At 39.4% G+C, this 27,618-nt stretch overlaps 1 protein-coding gene and 1 long non-coding RNA gene across 2 annotated transcripts; both read right to left on the bottom strand.

Annotated features, from left to right (window-relative positions):
* Positions 1-11,226: 11,226 nt before the first annotated feature.
* On the bottom strand, positions 11,227-13,880 carry LOC149400775 (uncharacterized). The gene is made up of 4 exons (XM_089610506.1): positions 13,773-13,880; positions 13,225-13,692; positions 12,629-12,758; positions 11,227-11,267 (listed from the first exon to the last, which is right to left on the bottom strand). Exons 1-4 carry the CDS (start codon positions 13,878-13,880, stop codon positions 11,227-11,229), a joined length of 747 nt encoding a protein of 248 aa, XP_089466632.1.
* A 2,329-nt stretch (positions 13,881-16,209) lies between these two features.
* On the bottom strand, positions 16,210-17,141 carry LOC149400776 (uncharacterized). Its single transcript, XR_016296769.1, has 2 exons — positions 17,020-17,141; positions 16,210-16,451 (listed from the first exon to the last, which is right to left on the bottom strand). It is a non-coding gene; the product is annotated as an uncharacterized LOC149400776 (long non-coding RNA).
* Between the last annotated feature and the right edge of the window lie 10,477 nt (positions 17,142-27,618).

The following is a 27,618-nucleotide window of genomic DNA, read 5'->3' on the forward strand; positions in this document are numbered from 1 at the left end:
GAGCTAGTCCGCTAAAAACCGGTAAAAAATTTCGCTTCTAAAAGAGTTACAAAAATGCGGACTACTCTAGCTTGCTATTCATAAGCACGGGCCCATAATCGTGCTAACCGAGTTTCAAAACGTAAAAAGAGTTTCGGGCCGATCATCTAAACATTATTATATTATAAAAGTTCTTTCAAATGCTATATAAAACTTTTACGAGCATACAAGCTCGGTTTTCAAAAACATGATACCCATTTCCCAAAAAGACACTTCCTATGCCACAGGTCGTCATGAGATCTACCTTAACTCAGTTCTAAAACAATCAATCACACAATCATATAGGAATCCATCTAACAACCGATTTCCTAGGAACTCATCCATCTTACTCATCCCGGCGCCTTACATCAGTGGACTGGCCAATCAACACTTCAGTCCGCAGCCGTTCATAAGAGATGAGTAAACCATTCCAAGAACTTGAGCCTAGTCCTTGGAAGGCCGAAACTTTAAACGTCTGGGATCCACTAGCACATGTAGGAGGGCCTTAACGCGTGTTTGGTGGAGTGGATCAAACCCTCACCAATCCTTGGTTGCTCCAGTGTTCATATTTCCCTCAGGACAGGTAAGCCACCCGTCGACTCACCTGAAGCCACCCATCGACTTCCCATTAAAGGGCCTTTGGGAATGCCACCCGCTACATTGCCGACAAAGGTTCATTACGTTTTACAGGAGCTGTCTACAGCCTCCCTGTCTATCCTATTACAGGAGGAGATCTTATCGGGATAAAGCCCGTCATTAACATTATTAATTTCACTGTATGTCTCTTTAAGTATTTTAGAAGGAGTTGTCGACAGCTGTGAGGCTGGACCTTCTCCTAGAACAGTTCCTCTCGGGATTGAATCCGGAGGACACCGTCTTTCCTCCTCCTGTTGTCCTCTTCTTCAGGACGAAGGGGTAAAACCTATTACAGAAGCTCAACATAGTTTAAAGGCTTCAAGGTTCTTAACCCACTAATCGTTTAACCCTATCATTTTATTATCTTATTAGTTAGTGGCCAAGCCTTATACGGTCGTCTTGTCTGACTGAGGGTTTCTCTTGGTTTTAGGATTAAATGAATACACATAAACAATTGTTCTACTAGGCACCATTCCCCTTTTGGCACCTCAAACCTAAATCCCACTTACCCGGAATAGTTCGTCGGAGAACTCGATGAATTCCGGAGTCTCTTTGCTTTACACGCTTCCCGAGACCTTAGCACGACCTGAAGCGTCGAGAGAACTAAAATCCGAATTTGAAACTTAGTTAGTTATTGGATTCGAACCTACTTGAAAAGATAAGGTTCGTTGTCGGGATTAGATTCGAGTCGGTTCGGAATTCGAGAATTTAATTTATTATTCTTCGGTTTTTCAGAAGTCACACTTATTCAAGACTCGCATATTTTCGTATCGAGAATAATACGAAATAAAATACAATAATATGCTTATGAGTCTTAAATAAATTGATCCGAATAAAAAGTAACCGAGAATACTGAAGCGAATAATGAAATTAAATTCTTAAACGTTGTTAAATAAATAATCATAAATTATTTATTTAAATACAATAAATACATTACATAATCAAATCCAAGAGTATTTAAACGCTATAAGCGATTAAAAGAGTCACGAGTTAATCGAGCTTTAATATCGATAACTCTTTTTCTCGAAACTTCAAATTCCGGCTTCGTTGCCTTCGACTCGGTCGGTTCCCGCTCGTCCGTCTAAATCTGTAATCAAGTCGGGAAATCCGATAACAAGTCAACATTCTTAATTCCAATTCTTATCAATTCCAAAATCCAAATCCCGACCTTAACCCAAAACCCGAACCAATTCAAGCAAACGTAACACGAATCCGAGTAACCAAACGCTATAACACAAAATCGATCACAAATATCAACCCGAGGCTCATATTCAACATTACGAAGCATAACGGCCAAGACACATCACACGGCCAAAACAACCCTCGGCCAAGACAACACTCGGCAAAAACAACAATCTAATCTAGAATTTACAGAAGTCACAAAACATCATCACAGCCTCATAACAGCAACAACATAATTCCAAGCCAAACTCAAAAGAATTTCACACGGCCAAGATAACATATTACTCAAAAATTCGTCCAAAGTCATAACAACTCAAAATGAGGCGTGTCAATCAAAACCCAAACACTAAAAGAGTCATAACACGTTTAAGAATCACTAATCAATCCTCAGAAATCCAAAAGCCCCAAAAATTCGGGTTCCCAAACCCTAGATATCCAAATTCGGCCAAAATTCAAACCGTAACAAGAAATCCGTGCTCAAACCTCAAAATCAAGCTATAATCATCAATAACCGAGCTCAATGAACAATCAAAACCAACCAATTTCACAGATTTCACTCGGATTTTAAAAACCCCAAAATCCTATCTCATGAACCCTAGCTTCGAATTTCAATCCAAGGAGAGGAATTCTTACCTCAATCAACGGATTCAAGCTCTTTTGAGGGTTCCCACTTCTTTCTAGGTGATTTCTCTTGCTCCGGCGTCACGGCGAGTCTCGTTCTCCTCAGCTCGGAGCACGCGGTGATGGAGGCTCACGGCGGAGATGGCGCGCGACAAGAAGAAAGGAAGAAGAAGATAGGCGAGGTCGGGTGGTGATGATGAGGCTCGGTGAGGCTTGAAGAAGATGGCCGAATTTTTTTTCTTTGTTTGTCTGCAGATGGATTTCTCGCGCGGGACAAGAAGAAGAAGAGAAGTAGAAAGAGAGAAGGAGATTGAAATGAAAGAGAGAGGGAAATGATGAGGTGGCCGAGAAAGAGAGGATAAGAGGAGAAAAATTGCCGCATCGCATCTTCACGTTACGCCACATGTGCACAAGTGGCCCAATAAAAGTTTGACACGTCTCTCTTAAAACAACCCCTCTTTACTCTTTTCTTTCAATCTCATCCTTCAAAACGTTGCACATAAGTCCTTCCAAAATAAAATCTCACAATCTTGTCCCTAATTAATTGAAAATAATCTCGAAAAATAACCGAGAAAATTCTCATTAATTCTCGTTACCTTCAATATATTTAAGGGATTTCGTAATTTTTTCAGTCTTAAGAAAAAGGTGTCTTTAAATAAAAAATAACCTAGAAATTGGAAGCGATTTGTCGTTTCCTTTGGGATCAAGGAATGCGACTAATCGCATTTCTTTGTCACATCCAAAAGCTAAAAGGAAACAACAAGTCGCATTCAATGATACTTAAAAATAAATAAATTAAAAAAATGCCATGTCAATAATTGAACGAAAAAGAGAGAATTAAACCTCGCTTCAAAATTGACTTTCTGATCCATCAGTCGTACCCAAAAGTCACTTCCAATTACGTCACAAATATTGGATGCGACTAGTCACATCCATTGGTCAATATACTCACTTAAATGAGTGCAAATTTAATGACTTCTGGTGACTCTTTTATATGTGACTAATCGCATCTAATAATCATTTGGATGCAACTTTTGGATGCGACTAGTCGCATCCAAAAGTCATCCGAAACTAAAAGTCTAATTCGTCTCAGTAAGATAATAACAACTCTTATTAAAATGACTCTCTTAAAAATTACATAGTATTTTGAGAAATTGTGGAATATAGTGGACCTGAAAATGAGGGGTAGGGTTTCCTTAATGTCTTACGAAGGTACCACAAAATAATTTAAAGGGACGAAATAAAGGAAGGCATTTTAATTTCTTACATAAAATTTCTAGCACAATTATCAAATAAATAGGAAAATAGTCAAAATAAGAATATTATATATAGGCTAAAGATATCCTGAAAAAGCTATAGATATAAATTTTATATCCTGAATAATTATACATAGCCATTAAATGCAATATTTTACAAAATTTAAGGATAATCGTGAACACATCGATGGAGATGAAATATTACATCCAAACCTCTTAATTTTTTTAAGAATTAATTCTTTTTTTACCCCTTTGTTTCAGCTGGGTTGTGTTTCCTCCTTACGAAGATGCAGGAAACAAGTATTAGAATGTATTAACTAAATTACCATAACTAATTACCAGGAAACAAGTATCATAACCAGCTTTCAATTTGAGGTCCTTGCCACAGTTTTGTTTGTACACGGCGCTCTAGCTGTTGGGCATCAAAATTGTACCAGTAGCTGATCCATTAATTGATTAGAAAGAATAAGATGATGACCCATTCCATACATACATGGGATTACCTGAGTTTGTGAGAAGGGGAGAATCGGCGTTTGAAAGACAAAGAGAAGGCGTTTGAGGGGAGCGAGAGAGAAGGGATCAAGGACAACTCGTTGTCCTTGAAGGCGAATCTGAGCCTGAGGCTTTGGTCGGAGTACTGGGCGGAGCAGAGGCCGCGCACGCTGAGAAGGGCAGAGGCGGCGTCGGGGTCCACGTCGAGGTCGGCAATTGGGCATTGGAAGAGCGCAGATGGGAGGGCTAGCAGATGGACAAGAGAGGAGAGGCGGAGAGAGTAGGTGTTGGATTTGGAGGCGGCGGAAACAAAAACCAGGAACCGAAGGAGAGAGATTCGTTTCTCTTTCTTCGTTATTTCTCTCTCTCTCTCTCTCTCTCTCTCTCTCCCCCTCTCTCTCTCTCTCTCTCTCTCTCTCCCTCGTCGCTAATCTCTAATTTTGTAGGGCTAGGTATGTGAACCTGCTTTATTTACGATTTCGACATTTAGCACCCACAAATGGGATTGGGTAGAGAAATTTCATTAAGTGGGCTTAATAAGCTATTAAATATCAAGATTAGATCCTAATGTTTAAAAATATCTAAATATGGCTTTTGACCCCAAATCGGACAAAAATACCCCTTTGAACCCTATACATCTTTCACACTTCATTTTTATCATTTCAATCACACTCAAATCCTCTCTACTTAAGCGGGTTTCAAAAGAATCATGGGTAAGATTACTAACTTAATCATTTTTACAAAGTTTATGATTGTATATGATAGAATGTAGCAAAAAAAATCGATCAGATCTGAAAACAAAGTCAAAATCTGGGTTTAACTTGTTTGTACGATGGTATACGATGATGTACGATGAAATTTAAATTTTTGTACGATGAAATTTAGAATAAAAATTGCGTTCTGTACGATGTTGTACGATGCTGTACGATGCTGTACGATTCTGTACGATGCCGTACGATGCCTCTCTGTAAGATGATATACGATGCTGTACGATGGTGTATGATGTTATACGATGCTGTACGATGATGTACGATATAGAAGCTTATTTTGCGTAGTTTGACTGTTTTTTGCAGTTTTTGTCATGATTAACGGCACTTGGGAGAAGGAAGGACACCAATGGGTTTTCACCAATGCAGAATTTCGTGCATTCGCAATTCCGAAAGAGGTAACGTACACGGAGTTAGTAGATTTCTTATACGAGAAGTTTGAGTTAGACAGATTCGCGTTCGACTTAAAACTCGAAGTCCCATACGCAGTCGGTACAATTCCAGTAAGTCCTGCCGTATTGAAGGACAATGGTGATGTTTCGCATTTTATGAAGCACAAATATCGTAATAGATTTCCACTCTCTGTAAGTTTGGTACCGAAACAGATCGAGGTCATTGCACCTATTGCGTATCGAGGAGTATGTAAAGGGAAAGATGTGGAAGTTGGAATGGTGTCTCGCAATGAACCGAAGAAGAGACAGAATACTCTTGTTATCGAGGATCGACAAAATGATCCTATAATTGAAAACAAAGACGGTGGCTGTGACGATGACTTGTTTAACGAGTACAAGGGTGTCGGAAACGATGACGAAGTATACATGCGTGATAGAGATTGTAATCACAACAGTGACGAATATGATGGACACAATGGTGATGAATACGAAGATGGCGAAGGTGATGAAAACGAAGGTGGCGAAGGTGATGAAAACGAAGATAGCGATGGTGATGAAGAGAATAGTGATGGATATGACGGAGATAACAATGGTAGAGGTGAAGAATTTGAAGAATTCGCCAATCCCAAAGAATATGAAGAATTTGTGGAAACGTTTACGGTACCAACGGGTCATTGTGAACCATCGGGTCAATGTCAGCGTGAGCCTCCGATGATCGGATCACCTATCGTTCCTTATTCATGGAAAGCACCCGAGTTCAGCGCCGATGATGTTGTGAAGGAAAACCCGAGTCATTATCCAAGTCATTCTTCTACAGGTAATTTAAGTGGATTCAAATGAGATTCAAGTATAATATGAAACCACATATTGTTTAACTAACCTTTGAAAGTAACAGGTAGCTCAGAAGAAATATATATTGGGCAGCAATTTGAAAACAAGCATGAACTGAAGAAACATATCCACTTGTACGCGTTGAAACATAATTTCGAATTTAGAGTGAAATCTTCTTCGAAAAAGAGATGGTATGTTCTATGCAAAAACGAGAGATGCACATGGAGGTTGAGGGGTGTCGTGCAGTGGTCTGAGATGTGGGAGATTACGTCGTACGAGGGTAAACACTCATGTTGGCGTGTTGTTCGAACAGAGGGCCATCGAGGAGCGGCACCATGGGTCATCGGTCACGTATTTAAAGACAAGTACTCGATTAACTCTATGGCGGAGTATTCGGCGCATAACGTCAGGGAAGAAGTGGAGACAAGATGGGGTGTGAACATATCGTATTTGAAAGCTTGGAGATCCAGGGAGAAAGCTATTGGGTACGTGCGGGGTACGCCGGAACAATCGTACCAGAAGTTACCGTCTTGGCTGTACATGTTGAAGCAAAAGAATCCTGGGACGTTAACAGACTTTGTGCAAGATGGTGACAAATTCAAGTATGCTTTCTTTTCCATTGGGGCGTGTCGTAGAGGCTTCAAAGCATGTCGGCCGGTCATAGCATTGGACGGTGCATTTCTGAAGACAAAATACGGGGGACAGTTGCTTTGCGCAATTGCAATGGATGCGAATTCACAATTATATCCACTTGCATTCGGAGTTGTAGATAGCGAGTGTCATGCTTCTTGGATTTGGTTTTTGAGAAGATTGCGAGAAGCTATCGGTGAAGACGTACCTAATTTGGCGTTCATATCCGATCGCCACGTTAGCATCATACATGGTGTCGAGGTTGTGTTTCCTGGTATCCCTCACGGAGCATGTTACCATCATTTACAACTGAATGTCCAACACAAGTTCAAGACAGACCATTGTCGCTTTGAACTTTACGATGCGGCTTACGCCTTCAGTAAAACAGCATTCGAAGCTAATTTTAGACAGTTGAGACGTAAGGATGTCGAGATGGCAAAGTATCTCGAAGAAGTTGGTGTCGATCGGTGGGCCAGAGCTTTCTTTCCTGGAAAACGGTAAGAGTCTAGAACTTCTTTTGTACTGAATTTTTTATGTCGTTGATTATATAAATCAAGTATGTTTTATATAGGTACGACCTAATGACGAGCAATAACACAGAAAGCTTCAACAACAAAACAAGGAATGCGAGGACGTTTCCCATTACGACGTTGCTCGAGTTTATTCGATTCACACTCCAAACTTGGTTTTTTGAACGAGAAGAGATAGCGAACAAGTTGAACACAAAATTGACACCAACGTGGCAAAATGATCTCGCATAGCTAAATAATAAGGCACAGTTCGTCAATGCGTACGGACTTGGTCTATATGAATGTCATGTCAAAGACGTAAGAGGTGATTTCGATGTAGACCTTATGGCGAAGACATGCACTTGCGGACTACCACAACAATTGAATATCCCGTGCGAGCATTCTATCGCAGCAGCCCAACATCGAAGCATAGACGTGTACTCGTTATGCAGTGACTTTTATTTGAAGGAGACGTGGATTGAGATGTACAAGGAAGCCATATATCCGGTTGGCAATGAAGATCAATGGGATGTCCCGGATGAGATAAAAAACATGAAAGTTTCGAAACCCGTTGAAAAGAAGCAAGCCGGTCGACCGAAGAAAAGTAAACAAGGAAGAAGAAGAATTAATCGATACCCATCTCAAGGCGAAAAGATTTTCGTCCAGCGAAAATGCGGGAAATGTGGTGATAGGGGACATAACAGAAAAACATGCACTTGGAGGGATTAAAACTTTAGACTTTGTGTTATTTTTATTTTTAAGTTTAAAACTTTAACGTTTATTTGAGTGACCTTTTTATCTTGTTTAATGGAGTGTCATCCGTCTCATAGACCTTTTCGCAATTCAACTCTGTGAGAACGACGAAGATCTCATCTCGCTTTTGTCCCAAGACTCGTTTTCGTCCACAAATGTCTCAAGTTCTAAACCCTTTGTGAATGTGTGAATTTTTGATGTTTTTTTTTTTTTGTGAATCTCTTTCTTTGAATTACATGTTTATAAGGTACAATAAAAAACATATTCAATCAATAGTCAACAAACCATCTCGATAATATGTTTATAAGGTACTATTACATAGAAAACCAAAAAGATAAAAAATAAACATCCGAAAATACAAAATCACGGGATAAGGTGGTTGTAGAATAAGTCCACGCACCATTTCTTCCTGAACGTTCTCATATTGACACTTTGAAGAGTGTCAAATGATTCGTTCAGTACTAGGTGCTCGACATACTTCAGTGCGAACATCCCGCAATCACCGCTACAACACAAGAATAAGTAAAAGAAATTGTCAAAAAAAGTTGAAACATAACTTGAAAAAAAAAGTTCAATTAACTAATTGTTTAAAAACATAAATTGTCAATATAAAGATAATTGTTTAAAACTTGTCAATAAAAACATAATTGTCAAAAAAAAGTTCAATAAACTTGTCAAAAAACTTGTAAAAAAAAACCAAACTTCTAAAATAACTTGTCAATAAAAACATAATTGTTTAAAACTTGTCAAAAAAAAGTTCAATTAACTAGTAAAAAAACTTTTACCTGTATGCACATTGTGGGACGTTGTCCTCGACGAGCCACGTCAGGTTAGCGAACTTAATTTCACCTTGCTCATTCTCCCGGTAAGAGTAGGGATGGTTCTTGAAGAAACCACCTATGGCCACAATCCTAGCAAATGCTCGACTCCAAGTCTGAATAATAAACATTTTAACAATGTTTAGTAACCCTTATAATTTAATTAATTGTTGCTCTAAGGTAATAATTGTGAATAACATAACATTTTGTCACGCCCCGAGAACCGAGACGTGAACTAAGCGAAGATAAGCGATATTAAACATACTTTATTAAACACTAAACGAGTAACTAAACATCCCACAGTGCATACTCAGTCATTCGCTTTACAGATCCAAAGATAAACAAAACAGAATGCAGAAAATATAACAAACTTTGATAAACCAAAAGCTTATATACAGACCTGCTAGATAACGAAACTAAAAACTTCAAAAACTTGACGACGTAAAACTCCGAGGTCGTCCTAACCCTTCTTCTCGTTCCCTGATTATAAAAAAAAAATTGAAGAAATAGGGATGAGCCTGAGGCCCAGTAGGTGCTATAATAATGGTTTGATTTTAAAAAGATTTTCGAAAATAATACTTAGCTTTATAATATTACTATTCTTGTCACGTGTAAATCACCATACACGTACAAGTATACCTTGCAAAAATGTAAATTGCAGAAATGTAAATGACAGAAATTTAAATGTGTCCCTAGATACTTCTAAAACGTGTACTATCTCCTGAGCCGCCTGCCAACTTAACCCGTGGCAGTCCTCTGATCAGAGCAAGGTGCACTCTCCGCACCGTAAACATGTGTGTGAAACCGGCTTGTCCAGGATATACGAAACATTTCCTTTCGTAAATACGGGATATATGTATAATATCGAAAATATTCTCAACTTCATAATCGGATATACCGAATTGAAGTTCCGCCACATTTTCTAAAAACGGTTCTAGGTTCTCGTGGCACGTTCACAAACATTTTCATTTCGAAAATAATATATACTTGAGGCCAAACCATAAATTCAGGAGAGAAGGGTTATAATAACCTACCTCAAGAGTAAGCGTCTATATCGCTCTTCCATGAGACGTCCGCTCGTCCTGTGAACTTGAACGTTTACTAATATCGAGAATCCAGACGTTCACTTACTCCGTGAACCTCTAAACGACTTTCAGTCTTGAGTCCTATCACGGTAAATCAAACCGATCCTGAATCAGAATCCTATGAATAATTCACGATACTCAAACTCAAACGTACGATTTAATAATCGTATAACCCAAAGACATTTCTAACTATAAAGTCCAAAATTCGCATTTCTTGAACGAGTCTAATTTCATTTCCATAATGAAATCTGAAAATAATTCTAGCGAAACAAGTATCATTCTTTTCTTTTCCAAATTCAAAACCGTAAATAACTTATCTCAAGTCATCACTTATCCATACTCAAACTTTTCATATATAAAAAAAAACACACGGTCAAAGCCAACAATTCCACACGGCCAAGGAACCAAACACATGGCCAAGCTCAAATTAACACCAAACTCGTCCAAAAACCCGTAATAAACACGAACCCAACCACAATTCAAACCAATAATCCTCATAACAGTTTTCAGAATCAACATATCACAGTCACAAATCAAAATCCCTAAATTTGATGAACAAACCCTAGATTTCGGCCAAAAATCCAAGAGAAAAATTCCAAACCCAGTATTTAATCCACAATTTCGAATACTAAACATCACAACAAGCTCAACAATCCTTCAATACCAATAATTTTCTCGAAATTCCTCAAGATAAACAAAATCCCCAAATACACGTATGAACCCTAGATCTCAAATCAATTCGGGTTTGAATTTTCCTACCCACTTTTCGTGAGATTCAGCTTCCTCGGCACTCACTTTCTCTTTCCCGGTGTCTTTTCCTCGGCGGCGGTCCTTGGTGGCTCGCGGCGATTTCTCTCGGCCACGGCGGGCGCACGCGGTGATGGCTCGGTGGCTTGATGGCGCGCGAAGACTAAAGAAGAAGAGAGGAAGGTGAAGAAGATGACGGTGGTGGTGAGGGTTGTGGCGGTGACGATGATGTCCTTGATGTCGGTTTTGTTGTTTTTTTTTTCTGTTTCTCTTTGCAGGTAACGCACGAGAGAAGGAAAGGCAAGAAGAAGAAAAGAATAGAAGAAGAAGAAGAAAGAAAAGAAAAGAAGAGTGTAGAGAATTCTTCGAATTTTGCAATTAAATCCTTCCTAATTCCACCGCTATCAAATTGACCCCGACTCAAGCTTTTTATTTCAATTAACTCCAGAAAACATGACAACCATATCCTTGTCACAAAATTTTGTGACTTCAACCGTAACCAATCGAACCTTTAATTAAAAGCTTCAAAACTAAGAAAATTTTCATTCGTTCTCAAATAACTCAAATATACTCAAGGTTTCTCGGAAATAATTCTCGTCCTTAAGAATTTATTTTCTTAAATTAAATTCCGGAATATCTCATCGGAAAATAATTTATCATTCACGACGAACTCGATAAATCCTTTATTTTATTCCGAGATTTCTCCTTACCTTAATATATTTCAAATCCAAAATACTGGAAATACTACTTAGAAAATTAATTTACATAATTTTCTCGTCCTTTGATTAACTTAATTTACAAGATTAACCTTAAAACTTCGAGTCGCTACACATTTTACGTACCTCCATCAGCTCAGTGAAGTCCTTTTGATTGTTCGACGACTGCATGAGATCCTTTTGGCAGTCGAGGACGGTAATGGTCCAGGCCTCGATGTCGATCCGAAATGTGAACCAATGAAAGTTCTGGAAGTTCACGACGAACAGGATCTCGCGAGCACCATCCCAAGGCAAAATATCGGTGTCCCTATACCCAGTCATCGGGCTAATGGTTGCCCTCATGTCCCAGTCCACGGGTTCGGGCTCTGCTCCCAGCTCGATGGCCTTCTTGATGTTCGCTTCTTCCGTTCTGAATCGGCCGTACACGTGTTGGACCCACCGACAATCCATGATTCGGACGTCTTGCCGATATCCGTCGAGAGCTCGTTGGCGAGCCCGAATCATGTGAATCATCAATATGCTGAGACATTACAAACATATAGCGTTATTTTAAATTGATAGGGAAAGTGAAATTATATAATAACGTACCGAATCATGTAGCCATCTGGTTTCTGTCAATATCGTGTCGAAGAAATTCGTGTCTCCGTCGCACGTCTTCAGTCGAACAGACTCCATGAACTTGCCGTCCCACTTTTTTGTCCGCACCCACTTAACGAAATTATCAAACTCTTTTTGCTTCGCGTCCTTCAACGGCTTGAACTTGGGGATCGGCTTTTCCAAATACTTGAGCCTCGTCGGATCAGTGAATTCGGCCCAACGCGACGTCTTCTGTCGCACTTGCCGATCTGGACGTGCCGGAGTAAGCTGTGCCTTCTGTCTTTTCCTTAGAGGAGTTGTGAGCGGGCGTAGCTTATCCGAAATGTCTTCTCTACGAGGACTCGACGAAGACGTCGACAACCTGGGAGAAGTCACCGGCCTGATCTCCGATCGCTTCGACGACTCGCGATGCGTTGAAGACGGCTTCTTCGACTTCTTCGATGACTCGCGATGCGTAGAAGACGGCTCTGACTTCTTCGATGACTCGCGATGCGTAGAAGACGACTCTGACTTCTTCAATGACTCGCGATGCGTAGAAGACGGCTCTGCCTCATGCGATGGAGACGCCGGCTTTTGACTAGCCACCGGAGGAGGAGGAGGAGGAGGGGTCCGGCGTTTACGACCATCAGCTTGGGTCATGGGAATTTCACCCCCAGGCAAGCCCGTTGCGTCCTCGAACAAAATGTTCAGCCTCTTCCACATAGAAAGCTGAAAGTCAAAGTAATAAAATATGTCACAAAATTTAAACTTGTCACAAAAATTCAAACTTAACTCTAAAACGTTAAAATAAAATTTAAACTCAACTCTAAATTTTAAACTCAACTTTAAAACGTTAAATTATATTTAAACTTAACTCTAAAACGTTAAATTATATTTAAACTTAACTCTAAAACGTTAAATTAAATTTAAACTCAATTTTAAAACGTTGAATTAAATTTAAACTCGACTTTAAAACGTTAAATTATATTTAAACTTAACTCTAAAACGTTAAATTAAATTTAAACTCCACTTTAAAACGTTAAATTAAATTTAAACTCGACTTTAAAACGTTAAATTATATTTAAACTTAACTCTAAAACGTTAAATTAAATTTAAACTCAACTTTGAACGTTAAATTAAATTTAAACTCAACTCTAAAACGTTAAATTGATTTAAACTTGTCACAAAATCTAACCTGTCTAACACTCATGCGCTCAACTCTACGGCCGGTCGTGCAAAGAGAACGTAAGACTATCCCTTGTGACTGAATCATTTGTTTTTGGGATGCTAGCAGTTGTTCTTGAGATGCTCGCAGTTGTTCTTGGGAAGCTCGCATTTCTTCCCACATTTCCCGTGTTATGACAAAGGGCTCGGGAATGTCGGCGCGAGAGGTCGCTGTGGGCCTCGATCCCATTGCGGGAGTGGTCGGACTAGCAAGACGAACACGTGGAGTGTCTGACACGTGTTCGTCGTCGGAGTCTCCGACGATGGCATCTTCTGCAACAGTCGCGACTCGATCTATTTCTTCTTCGATGTCTCGCGGCTCTGTCGCATCTTCTCCCTCGACGTCTATGGGATACAGACATTTGCTCGTCTGTGTCTCGAGGAGAGTGAACATTTCTTTCTCTGGTGCCCTTGGTCTCAGCATTTGAAGAACACCCACCTACAATACATTAATAAACATTACCAATATTCCAAAATAATGTAAAATACATTAATAAACGATAAATAATAAAAAGTTACCGTTTTTTTATTCAAGACCGCCTCGATGTCTTTGCCCATTATGAGCACATTACTAGACCACGAGTGCATCCTGGGCACACGAATCCCCTGGTTCGACCCGAACCTCATCCCGATCTCTGGGATAGCCTCGTACGCCCAGTAATGAAGGGTATGGAGATTACCCGTCAATGTCTACTTGGCATCTTTCTGTGCCACATCCGGCTTGTCCTTCAACTTCTTTTGCAGCGTCTCGTGATAACGCCATAGGTTCACCGAGAGGCTGGAATACGTCTCTGCCCAACTCAAATTTCCCCAAGGCATCTTGAAGAAGAAGGGGAGGTCTTGAACGATGTATAGAAATTTTTGCCACCTTTCTTCGATGACTTTGTTGGCCGGCTGCCCCAGAAGATACCCATAGACGAATACGAGCAGCCCGAGCTTGAACGCATCGTCAGGGCTTCGACATATGGTGAACGCGTTGATCAACGCGCTCAACTTGCTTCCGGCAACGCCGTTCAAGTGATCCGTGATCAAGCGATCGTTGTTTCGCTCGTCTTGTTCGGCTTTGGTCGGACCGTCTTTGTCACGACCCGCAAGCGATAGCTCGCCCACGAACCGCGACTGATCAACTCAAATCTGTACATAACTCATAATATAAACACATAAATTAAACATAATAAAATAGTTTGCGAAAATTCGGGGAAATTTTTCGCTTTTATAACTTAGAGTCTTATAGCGACTCCTATACAAATATGTTCCGGAACGTTTTAACAGAAGACACTAACCCCCGATTAAGAAACCCCATAGCCCATGGGTCAAGGCAATACGCGCTCGGTCTCGGTCTTCAATCTCGTTTCCCGCTTACCAGCTTTTCCCTTATCTACATTACCAAGGGTCATAAAACTATGAGTCGATTGACTCAGTAAGTGGGAGTCTATCTATAAAGTAAAACGACTAATGTCATGTGATGTGCAAACAAGCATACAAGAATGCAGAATGATTGCTAGATATCGCTAGAACATAACAATAGAGCATGACTGATGCGTGATATCACACTCTATCTATTTACTTGTGGTTCTGCAAGATCGTACATCCTCTTCTGCTACGATCTCCACAACGACAATAAGCCAGCCTCAGACCTCGAGCAACAGTCTTACGGCGGCTTGGGTGTTTTAAGATTGTCTGGGATCCACTAGTGGTACCATCTTCATCTGACGTCGGCGCATGTGTGCCGCCTTGGCACGACAATGAGTTCACTCGAGGCGACTGCTCATTGCTGAATGGGTTCACTCTAGGCGACTGCCCATTACCATCGGGTTCACTCTAGGCGACTGCCCATTACCATCGGGTTCGCTCGTGGCGACTGTCCGTTATCGTTGGGTTCGCTCGAGGCGACTGCCCTTTACCATCGGGTTCGCTCGTGGCGACTGCCCGTTATTGTTGGGTTCGCTCGAGGCGACTGCCCTTTATCATCGGGTTCGCTCATGGCGACTGCCCGTTATCGTTGGGTTCGCTCGAGGCGACTACCCTTTACCATCGGGTTCGCTCGTGGCGACTGCCCGTTACCATTGGGTTCTCCCCAGTTTTGAGTACTCAGCGCCATACAGACCACCTTGGTCTGCCACAAACACAAGTCATTGACTTGTGGGTACCACCGACAACCGTTCAATTAAGGTTCAGGTACTCTACAGCACGCAGAGTGCACACTCATACTACTACAGGAGAGCAACTCGGGATAAATCCCGAAGGAATTAATGTTTCTCTTTCGTGCTCGTTAAGTGCTTTAGAAAGAAGATTCGGGATGTGACTCCCGGTACTTCCACCCTTGGTTCGAATCCAAGAGTTTGACTTATGCTCTCCCGTCACCCTTGATCTAACCTATCCACTATGGTTAGCAGGGGGATCTAACAAAACAAGATAACATCGTGGTTGGTTCAAGTTAGCGTTTGAACCTTACGGGCAAAACCCGAACTAAATTTTCAAGCAAGAGTGGCCGAAGCCTTAACTTTCATGTTTATTCATTTTAGGGCTTTCACATACTCTTGTTTACTAGCAAATAAATGCACAAACAAACAGGGTTATTCCCTTGGTATGTAGTTGACTTAAGTCTCCACACTTACCCGGAAAAGATCGTCTGGAAATTTGTTGACTTCCGAAGTTTCCTTGCTTTTCACACTTCCCGAGACTCTACACGTCCTAAAGCGTTGAGAATCTAAAACCTGAAGTTGAAATCTCATTAGTCAATGATTCGAGAGAAGCTGACGAGCTTAAGGTTCGTTATCGGGATTTACTGCGAGTCGATTCAGGGGTTCGAGAATTTAATTCACTTATTTCTCGGCATTTCGGAATTTAAACTTATTCAAGACTCATGCGAGTTCGTACCAGAGAACGAGTACGAAATAAAATCCAAATCATTATTTCACGAGTCTTAAATAAATTAAATGAACAATCCGAAAAATCATACAAACCGAGAATTCTGAATTAATTAACCAGAATTTAAATTCTCGAACATTCTTAAATAAATAATCCCTGAATACAATCTCAAATCCAAAATTAAAACTCGAGTCTAATGCTATAAAGCGATAAACGACTCACGAGTGAGATCGAGCTCTAAAATCTCTTTCTGAATTCACTACTCTTGGGCTTCGACGCGCTCAGTTTCCGCCGATCTCGCTCGATTCTATCCGATCTGTGACTGAGCTGTGAAATTCAGAAATAAACACCGAGTCAATTTACAAATCCAATTCCCGACTCGACTTAGAACCCGAAATCAAAACTTGTCATAAAATTCCATTCCAAACTCAAAAACGAACCAAACTTCAAAACCACTTCCAAATCACTTCTCAATTTCACAATCAACCAAAAATCAAACCGGGCATTAACTCAAAATAACTCCCCGAGGCTCAAATTTCATCAACCTAACTAGTGAACCAAAGCACATAACCAAGACCAAACTCACGGCCAAAGTAAACACACGGTCAAAATAAGAATTTCAAGACCAAAACAATCTCGGCCAAAACTACTCAGCCAAAGATAAGGCCCACGGCCAAAATCAAGTCACACAGCCAACAATGACACGGCCAAGCAAACAACCATAACCCAACACCGAAACCAAATCTCATCAATTCCAATCATCAACATCAAAACCCAGCGTAAATCACCCCGGAAACCAATTCAAAACCATCACCCACGCTCACAAATAGGAACCCCCAAATTAATTTATCCAAACCCTAACTCTTAAATTCAATTTGGGTAAAAGGGATTTCACCTTGCTTTTGGGAGAAATCAAACTCTTTGGTGCTCACTCTTCTCTTCACCGGCGTCCTCTATAGCTCGCGGCGGCTCAAGCTTCACGGCGGTCACTCGGTCTCAGCTGGACGGCGCGCGCGCGGCTCGGTGACGGAGCGCTGGGCGAGCGCGAGCAAGGAAGAAGAAGATAGAGAAGGAGTGGTGCTGGGGGGTTGAGCGGCCGGAGAGAAAAGGCTTGGGTGGTCGTTGCCGATTGAATTTTTTTTTCTTTGTTCTGGTTGTGTTGGAGCTCGCGCGGGTGAGAAGAAAAAAGAAAGAAGAAGAAAGAAGAGAAAGAGAAAGAGAGAGTGAGGTGGCCGATAGAGAAGGAAAGAGAGAGGATAAGACCAACCGCGTGGCAGATCCTCATCGCGCCACATACGCACAGGTGGCCCACCCGGTTTGTGACACGTATCTCTTAAAACAACCTCTCTTTACTCTTTTCTTTCAAATAGCTCCAAAAACGTTACAATCACGTCCTTGTCACAAAATTTTGTGACTAAAACCCGTTCTCGCTTGAACTTTTAATTAAGTTATTCAAACCGAGACTTTCCTCGTTCGTTCTTGATTAATTTAAATATATTTAAGGTTTCTCGGAAATAATTCTCATCCTTGAGAATTTATTACTTAAATTAAATTTCGGCATATTTCCTCGGAAAATAATTTATTATTCGAGACGAACTCGATAAACCCTTTATTTATTCCGAGATTTTCCATTACCTTAAAATAATTTAAATTAACTCTCTAAACTTCAACGTCCATAATTCATTCAAGAACTTACTTGTGAGACACGAAAGCTCATTTATTAACCGTAAATTACAAATGGCGAGATTCAAAAGTTTATCCTTTACAGTCTTCATAGGTCATCCCCGAGACGAGTGCGTACTCGAGGCGTCCAAATCGTACTCGTTTGCCTCCAATACCAAAATGTATCTCCCCCCGTACCGTCGCCTCGATCTTCTTCTGAAAGAGAGTATGTACGAGCACCGGTGAGAAACCAAGCTCGCTCTCCGTAAAAAATTGCTCGAACGGAGTCCCGAGGATTCGTTCTTTTATCCCGAGCTCATCGAATCTACTCCGTACAAGCTTCAAGATCCCCGTCCCACCGTAGGTGATACGCCCCGGGAATGAGACGTTGTATATGTAGTTCAAATTGTCCTAAAAAAACAACAAAATTAAATCAGAATCACAATTCAATTTCCCGAGACCGCGCGCCGCTCAGAGACAGTCGCGCGCCGCGCATACGGGGATCTTGAAACAAGAAATTAAAATTTTTTAAAACATCATCGTATAGCATCGTACATCATCGTATATCATTGTAAAACAAGAAATTAAATTTTTTTAAAAAATCATCGTATAGCATCGTACAGCATCGTATATCATCGTAAAACAAGAAATTAAATTTTTTTAAAAAATCATCGTATAGCATCGTACAACATCGTATATCATCGTAAAACAAGAAATTAAATTTTTTTTTAAAATCATCGTATAGCATCGTACCGCATCGTACGACATCGTACAGAATCGTACGACAATTTTTTGAGAAAACATAAACCCATCGTACACCATCGTATCGCATCGTAGAGCTCTATGAATTTCATCGTACGACATCGTACAGCATCGTACGACATCGTACGATGCATCAATCTCATCGTACACTGGCCCTAATTTCAAACCCTAATATACTAAATCCGACCCAAATCACCTCAAATCAACTCAAATCAGAGAATAACTAAGTCCTAAACCCTCTTATAACTATTTTCAATGAAGTTTAACAAGAAATTACATGAAAACTTACCTTTTTACTTGGTTTTGAAGCTCGGAATTTCTGATCTCCACCGCCGCCCGAGATCGAACCTTTTCCATCGTACGCCATCGTATTCACTCGTACCAGATGGTATCACGTCGTACACGGTCGTACTGAATCGTACCAGAATTTTTTTGATTTTTTTTGTTGAGAGAAAGAGAGAGAGAGAGAGATGTCGAGTGAGATAGGAGGAGGGAAAGCTTATTCAAAATGTTTAAGGGGTATATTTGTCCGTTTTGGGTCCAAAAGTCCATTTCTAGATATTTGAAAAGGTTAGGGTCTAATCTTGATATTTAATCAATTTTTAAGCCCACTTTAAGAAATTTCTCATTGGGTAACCATGACGAACCAGTTTGTTTGTTTTTTTTTTTTTTTTTTTTTTTTTTTCAGAAAGAGATGACGAACCAGTTGAGAGCATAGAGTTTGTTTTTGCTTCTCTTGCCTTGGAGGAGAAGCTGCACTGATTCTTGATTCTAAATCAACTATCAATGAGTTGTGAATAATTTTATGTTGTGATCTTCTATTTTAATTCCCGCTGGGGTGGATGCCTTTGCCGATGGCGGCCATGTCGAGTCGGGGCATGCTGAACAGGGCCTACTGCCGGCCGTGCAGGGCGGCGTGTGGCGGCAAGCGAGCTGAGGAAATGGTGGCGAAGCTGAGGCGGGACTACAGCTGGATCGACGCCGTCAATGACACTGATTTCTAGGAGATGAAGAGACGCTCCGGCGGCACTTGGGAGGCTCCGGCGCCGGAGAAGGTCTGTAGGATGGGCATACACAAGAGTTTTTTTTTTTAATTTATTATTATAAAAATAATAAAACGAGGGTATATTGATAATTGCACATATTTTAAATCTCACGTGAAAAAAAAACGTGACATTTAACGTCCAAAATTAGACAGAAGTGGTAACGTGTAATAACGTCATTAGTTAAGAGATTCTCAATGCAACATTTCCGAGTCCAGGGGTGAAATGAAATCGAGGTACGAGTCCAGGGGGTAAAAAAAGAATTAATTCTTTTTTTAAAATGGCAAATATAGTTAAAAGAGGTGAAAACTAATAACGTTCATGCGGATCACAAAATTTGTATCGTGACCTCTGAGCTTTATGAGATATGGCAGATAGGTTTCTTTTCTTATTTCTTTTTCTTATTTCTAGTAAAAGAGAAAAAAAAATTCTTACATATTTTTTTTTACACAGAATCTTAATTTTTAAGATAAAATTGGTAAACTCATGTGAAACATTTACCATCAAAATTTAAATATACATTAACTGAAGTTAGGGAAAAAAATAGCCATGAGTGCGAAGTATTTAAAAATTGAAGAAATTGATGAAAAAAAACAAAAAGTGCCATCCTTATCTATAATTTTAGTTACAAATCTCATAATTTTATCCTCAAGTCTACATTTAAATGATAGTGTAATGATATATCGTAGTAAATTTCTAATTTCCAATTTAGGTTTAAAATACTGCCGATATCTCTTAATTATATACTAATTTATACTCAAAATATCGGTCAAAATATTTTAACTTTTTTTTTAACTTATATCGGACTTAAATGATCTAATATAATAACCCAAAACCAAAGGAACAGTAGCTTTTAGCATAAATATATATTTTTAGATTTATATAGAGTTTTCTTTGTTAAATGCTTTGTTTCACAAACGATGCAGAACAATCCTTTCCCAACACCACATTATTATTTTACAGTTTTTATTTTATTTTTTTATGCAATTTAATACTCTTAAGTCTTAATACATCAATATCCATGCAACTAAGCAATAGTGCATTTTGAAAAAAAATAAAATGGGTCCATTAGGAAAATAGTCAATTTAAATGTCTAACATTGCTAAATAACCAACGTCTGGTAAATTTTAGGTATAAATAACCGCTTTCAGACGTAAATATTATGTAAAAAGCTACTTTCATATGTCAAATGTTGGTTATTTACATAAGATTTACGTATGAAAGTGGCTATTTACCTAAGATTTATCAAACGTTGGCTATTTAGCAATGTCAAACGTTTAAATTGACTATTTTCCTAATTTTCAACTAATATTAATTAAAAAAATAACAATAATGCAACATCACTATCAGTGCAATTTTAATAAACCACACGCAATTATATTTATTCTACAATAAAATATTATATATTATTAACTTTAATTTTTATATTATTCATACATTATAATTGAAAAAAAAATCGGTTTTATAATGCAAACAAATATTATAAGAGAAATTGCCTCAACTATCCCGTTTGATAAGTTTTTTTTTCCAATTTCCCGCCAAAAACTTAATTTGGCCAAAAATACTACTAAACCACTTGTACAAGAAAGTACAAGAAATTGCCTCAACTAACACCATTGATAAGTTTTTTTTCCAATTTCTCACCAAAAGCTTAATTTGGCCAAAAATACTAGTAAACCACTTGTACAAATACAATTTTACCATCAACATGATGTCAACAATTGACATCTCTATGTCAACAATTGACATCTATTGTTGACATGTGTGAGTTTTGAGTTCTCTGTTTGTTGACATATATGTCAACAATCGACATCTATTGTTGACATCAATTGTTGAGGGTAAAATTGTATTTGTACAAGTGGCTTCGTAGTATTTTTGGTCAAATTAAGCTTTTGGTGGAAAATTGGAAGAAAAAACTTATCAAATGGTGGTAGTTGAGACAATTTCTCGATACAATTTGCCCTCAACAATTGATGTCAACAATTTATGTCAATTGTTGACATATATGTCAACAATAGATGTAGATTGTTGATATATATGTCAACAAACAGAGAACCCAAAACTCACAGATATCAACAATAAATGTCAATTGTTGACATCATGTTGAAGGTAAATTTGTATTTGTACAAGTGGTTTATTAGTATTTATGGCCAAATTAAGCTTTTGGTAGGAAATTGAAAAAAACTTATCAAATGGTGGTAGTTGAGACAATTTCTCATATTATAAATAAATTTCTTATTGGTTGTTTTCCTTTGTTGATTTTTCTCTACTTCTTGATATTAATGATTTTTTTTATATTATTATTTTACTATTAATAATATATTTATATCGAATCTTTGTTTTTTGTTTGTGATATGGAGTTTGGACTTTTTAAAACCTATATATATATATATATATATATATATATATATATATATATCACTTTATATGAAAATCCGATATACTTTTCAGTATTCTTGTCATGTATGTAGTATTTGAATCATATTTTCATAATTTGGACTTGATGATGACATACATATATTTCGGGTTGTTTAAAATTATATTTACTATTTAAAATATAATTGTAATATATATTATTAAATGATATATACATAATATGTATTTGTCATAGGATTTTTGTCGATATATCCGTCGATAGTCGATATATCATCGGTATCATTGGTAGTCGGTATTGAAATTGTTAAAAGATATTCGTTGATATATACGTCGATACTTCATATATCAGTAAAATTCGATTTAACTTTAAGTGTCAAGGTCTATCGATGGTATATTGTTGGTATACAGAAAAATATAACTTTGTTAAAAAAAAATCGACTGTATACCAAACTGTATTATAAAATACCGATTATATATGGCTGGTTATACCAATTTATGGAAAAAAATCGATGTTATACTGATTTTGAAATTAAAATTTGATTTTAAACCGTTGCTATATTGATTTTAAAATTTTTAAACTTTTATTTTATTTTATTATTTTAATGACTTAGTGTATATTTGTTGAATACTGCTATATAAATGTTGATTATACGTAAAAATAATTCAGATTTACTAGGTTTTTTTTTATTTCACTAGGAAAAGTTAAAAACAAAGCGGAATGTAAGCACTGAAGAAAGTTTGAGCCAAATTATTCATAATATTTTTTTTTTATTATGTTTGAGAGTGCTTAAAAGTTTAGAGAAAAATATATGAAGAACTATAAATTTAGGATAAGAAAGAAATTTAGGATGTGGATACACGCTTGTGCTTTATGTTACAAAGAAAAATAAATATAAATGAATTTATTTGCTATATCAAAAGAAGATGGTCATTAAAAGAAAAGGATAATGGTATCCACACTTGTATTCTTTTCTTTGATTATTATCTCTAAATATTTTTTCGATGCATAACATATTACGGTGGAGGTAAAAAAATCATATTGTTTATGTTGGGGAATCAAGTGGGTATCAGACACGAACAATCGCTCTGATACCACTTGTTGGTGGATCGGGCTCGTATCGGACACGAACGATCGCTCCGATGCGACTCGTTTGAGATTATTCCACCATATAACCATATTAATGCGGAAAAATAATTAATTACGCTGATCATAAGCTAATTAAATTATGGTTATAATTAACAAGATCTAGTTATGTTTAATTAATTTAATTCATAAGAGCATATAAGTCCAGCAACCGATATAAGAGTAAACGAGTACTTACATTGATTTTCGGTTCAGCTACAGAACGCTCCAATCCAATCGCGTACTCCTTGCGTCGTCTTGATGAAGGACTCGAGGATGACACCTTAGTCTTCCGAAACGTAATCTCCGAGACGAATAAGAAAGATGAGTGGGCACAGTCACTACTACAAATATTGGATTATACAACCCACTTTCTACAACGCTTAACATAAGCGTTGTAGAAACTAGGGATTCTACAACGCTTAACATAAGCGTTGTAGAAACATAGTGTTTCTACAACGCTTATGGCTAAGCGTTGTAGAATCTCGGTGTTTCTACAACGCTTATGGCTAAGCGTTGTAGAATCTCGGTGTTTCTACAACGCTTATGGATAAGCGTTGTAGAATCTGGGTGATTCTACAACGCTTTTGTAAAGCGTTGTAGAAGAACTTAAATTTCAGATTTCCCACAACGTTAACACAATCCGTTGTAGAACCGTCGCCGCGGCACCATGTGATTTTCGCCGTGGCGAAAACTTTCTACAACGCAAGTTCAAAGCGTTGTAGAAGGATGGACCTCGCCGCGGCACGATTTAAACCTCGCCGCGGCGAAGAATTCTACAACGCTTTTTATAAGCGTTGTACAATAGAGTCGCCGCGGCGATGGTCATCTCTCGCCGCGGCGAGATTATGTCGCCGCGGCTGGAAATATACTCCGCCGCGGCGAGAAGGATACCGTGGCCTAGCAGTTTTTTATGAAACTGTCTCGCCGCGGCGATGAAGGACTCCCGCCGCGGCGAGAGGATCCTACAACGGTTAGAATATCCATTGTAGGATCTTCTCGCCGCGGCGAAGACATATTCTCGCCGCGGCGAGGTCTTTAGGTTTTCACTATATAAACCAGTTTTCAGTTTTTTTTCTCATTCTCCTCAAAATACAAACGCGAGACAAACTATTTCGGCCGAGTCTGTCTTCATTTTCTCTTCCAAATTCCCTCGCCACGTCCTCGCCGCCCCGATTTCTCGCCGTCGCCTTGTCCTCGCCGCCATTCTCGCTCGCCACATCCTCGCCGCCATTCTCGCTCGCCACGTCCTCGCCGCCCAACTCTCTCGCGCCTCTCTCTCTCTCACCGCCTCTCACTCTCTTTTTAAAGGTATGATTTTCTAATTTTTTAAGGTGGTTATTGATTTAATTTCGTGTTGTTGATATGGATTTCGTGTTTTTGAATATGGATTTCATGTTATTTCCCCGAGTTGCATGTTGTGATTATTGATTTAACAAAAGTAGGGTTATTGATTTAAGGTGGTTATTGATTTAACAAAATTAGGGTTTTTTTATTTTATTATGAATGAATTTGAGTTAGAATTTGTGTTAGAATGAATTTGAGTTAGAATTTGTGTTAGAATGAATTTGAGACGTTAGAATTTGTGTTAGAATTTGTGTTAGAATGAATTAGAGTTAGAATTTGTGTTAGAATGAACTTGAGTTAGAATTTGTGTTAGAATGGAATTGTTTATGAATTTGATATTGTTATGTTTAAATGAAGTTGGAATTGATATAGAATTTGTGATTGTTGTGACATTGTTAGTATTTAAAATGGTTATGTTGATTGTAGATGTCGAGATTGAATTTTTTATGATTATGCTTTGTGAAGGTGAAAAATGGTTCGAACAAAAAATCCGGCGGGCGCCACGGCTCCGAGCACTTCCAAAGGTCCTAGTAAAAGTAAAAGTAAGCGAGCTCGTCAATCGTCCCCTGAAGCAGATTATAACACGAGTATCTTCACCAGCAAGGCCGCGGAGGATCGTTACGACAAAATCTCGTCGCGCAGTGTGATCCCTGAGCGGGGATTCAATGTGAGCTCTAACACCGAGATAGGAGTGTCAATCCGCAACAGTATTCTTGGTCATGACTGGGTGAAGTATTGTGCCGTTCCCGAGTTCGAGACGAACTTAAACTTCGTGTACGAATTCTACGCAAACTTACCAAATCACAATGGAGATGTTGTGACGGTCCGAGGTAGATCGGTCGATGTGAGCGTCGAAGCGATCAACGATTTGCTTGGGACCCCAGATGTGCCTTTCGAGAATGAAGGCTATCGGAAATGGTTGAGAACTTGCAGCCACGAGGAGATGGCGAGGTTGCTGTGCATTCCAGGAGAGGATTGGGTCCTTGAAAAAGGGAAAAGGGTACTCAAGCGTGACCAACTCACCAGGATTGCTAAAGCTTGGATTTACTTTGTTTGCGCTCCCCTCTATCCGATCAAGCACTTCACCACTCTTGACGAGGGTCGTATCCAGGTGTTGTTCTGCATCATAAAAGGTCATTCTATCAACGTCGGTCGATTCATCTACAATTGGATGAAGAGTCTAGACTATACTAATGAACGACACGGTTTGCCATATCCGTCGATCATTACCGGCCTTTGTACAAATACGGGGTAGGACGCTCGAAAAGGGATACGATCAAGGGTCCTATGGGGCCTATTACGAATAACATCATCGATCGCTACAAGATTAGGGAGGAACCACAAGAGGAGGAAGCGGAGGAAGAGGAGGAGGAAGGGGAAGAGGGACCACCAGTCAACGAGCCTCGATTGTTCTTACCAGCACCTCCGGTAGTCGACCCCGCCACCATCGACTACATAGCTCAATGCTCCAACTATCTCGTCGGCGGGTTCCAACACACGCAACAGTACATGCACCAACAAGCGGAGTATGGCGCCTCTCACATCAACCAACTGAACGATCTCTACTCTCGGTGGGACATCAACCAAGAGAACCAGGTGTTATTTCCTCCATATCCTCAATACTCCGATTATCCGTACCCACCACCACAGTGGCCACCGCATATGGAACCTCCTCAATATCCGGCGCACTCACCACCACCACCACCACCGAATGACGACTAAACCAACAACACCAACTTTAAATTTTAAATTTAAGACTCGTTTGGTTTGTTTAAGCTTCATTTTAAATTTAAATTAAGACTCGCATGGTTTGTTTATGTTTAAGACTCGTGTTTTAGTTAATGTGTGTTTGAGACTTGATTAATATTTAAAAATTGTGAAATCTGAATGTGTGATGGTTTTTTATTTGAATGATAATTTTTCTGTTGAAAACCAGGTTTAAAATGGGAAAGAAAGTAAAAAAAAATGTGTAGGCTGAGGTGATTCTATTCTAATCTCGCCGCGGCGATGTAGAAATTTCGCTGCGGCGAAATTTCTACTTCGCCGCGGCGAGACATTCTACAACGCTTCCAAAAGCGTTGTAGAATGTCACGCCGCGGCGAAACTTACACATCGCCGCAGCGAGAAACTTACCGAGAGCATGCATTTTTTAAAACATAATCTCGCCGCGGCGGCGTAGTCTTCTCGCTGCGGCGAATACGTGTCGCCGCGGCGAGAAACTTACCGAGAGCATGCATTTTTGAAAACATAATCTCGCCGCGGCGGCATAGTATTCTCGCTGCGGCGAAAACGTGTCGCCGCGGCGCAAATACAACATAGCCGCGGCGAGAAACTTACCGAGAGCTTTCATATTTGAGAACATATCCTCGCCGCGGCGAGTTGATATTCCCGCCGCGGCGTAATGACCTCGCCGCGGCATGGAATATACGTCGCCGCGGCGAGGTTTCTACAACGCTTGTTTAAGCGTTGTAGAAGGGTCCTCGCCGCGGCAGGATTTGTATTTCGCCGCGGCGAGAGTTTGATTTTTTTATACCAAGAGTCTGTGGTTTTTAAGAACTTGTCTCGCCGCGGCGAGTTGATATTCCCGCCGCGGCGTAATGACTTCGCCGCGGCATGGAATATACGTTGCCGCGGCGAGGTTTCTACAACGCTTGTTTAAGCGCTGTAGAAGGTCCCTCGCCGCGGCAGGATTTGTATTTCGCCGCGGCGAGATTATCCTGCCACAGCGAGAGTTGTACTCAGCCGCGGCGATGTTGGAGAAATGTAAATGACATTGTATAGAGAAATTTTGATTGAAAAATAAAGTTGTCCACAGGAGAATAACATAAAATCCAAAATGAAAATACATTATCTAAATGTTCAATATCAAACAAAAATAGGATCTATATCCTTACGAAGTAGATGTGAAACATCGTCATCATTAAAATCATCCACCTCTTGATCAATTGGCGGTAATCCTGATGTGAACGGAGGAATGCTAGACATGTCTTCGTCTTCTTCTTCGTTACCGTTTCTCGCTTTCATATGAACCACTAACGATAACTCAGGATTTGCTGGATCCGAAACATAAAACACTTGACTTGCTTGCGAAGCCAAAATAAATGAATCATTCTCGTAGCCAATCCGTCTAAAGTCGACAATTGTAACTCCTTCATTATCAACTTTAACGTGATTATTGTCT

The sequence above is a fragment of the Urtica dioica genome, chromosome 4 (genome assembly GCF_054948205.1).
Source record: "Urtica dioica subsp. dioica isolate 48M chromosome 4, U.dioica_male_clone48M_v1_H2, whole genome shotgun sequence".
NCBI lineage: Eukaryota > Viridiplantae > Streptophyta > Magnoliopsida > Rosales > Urticaceae > Urtica > Urtica dioica.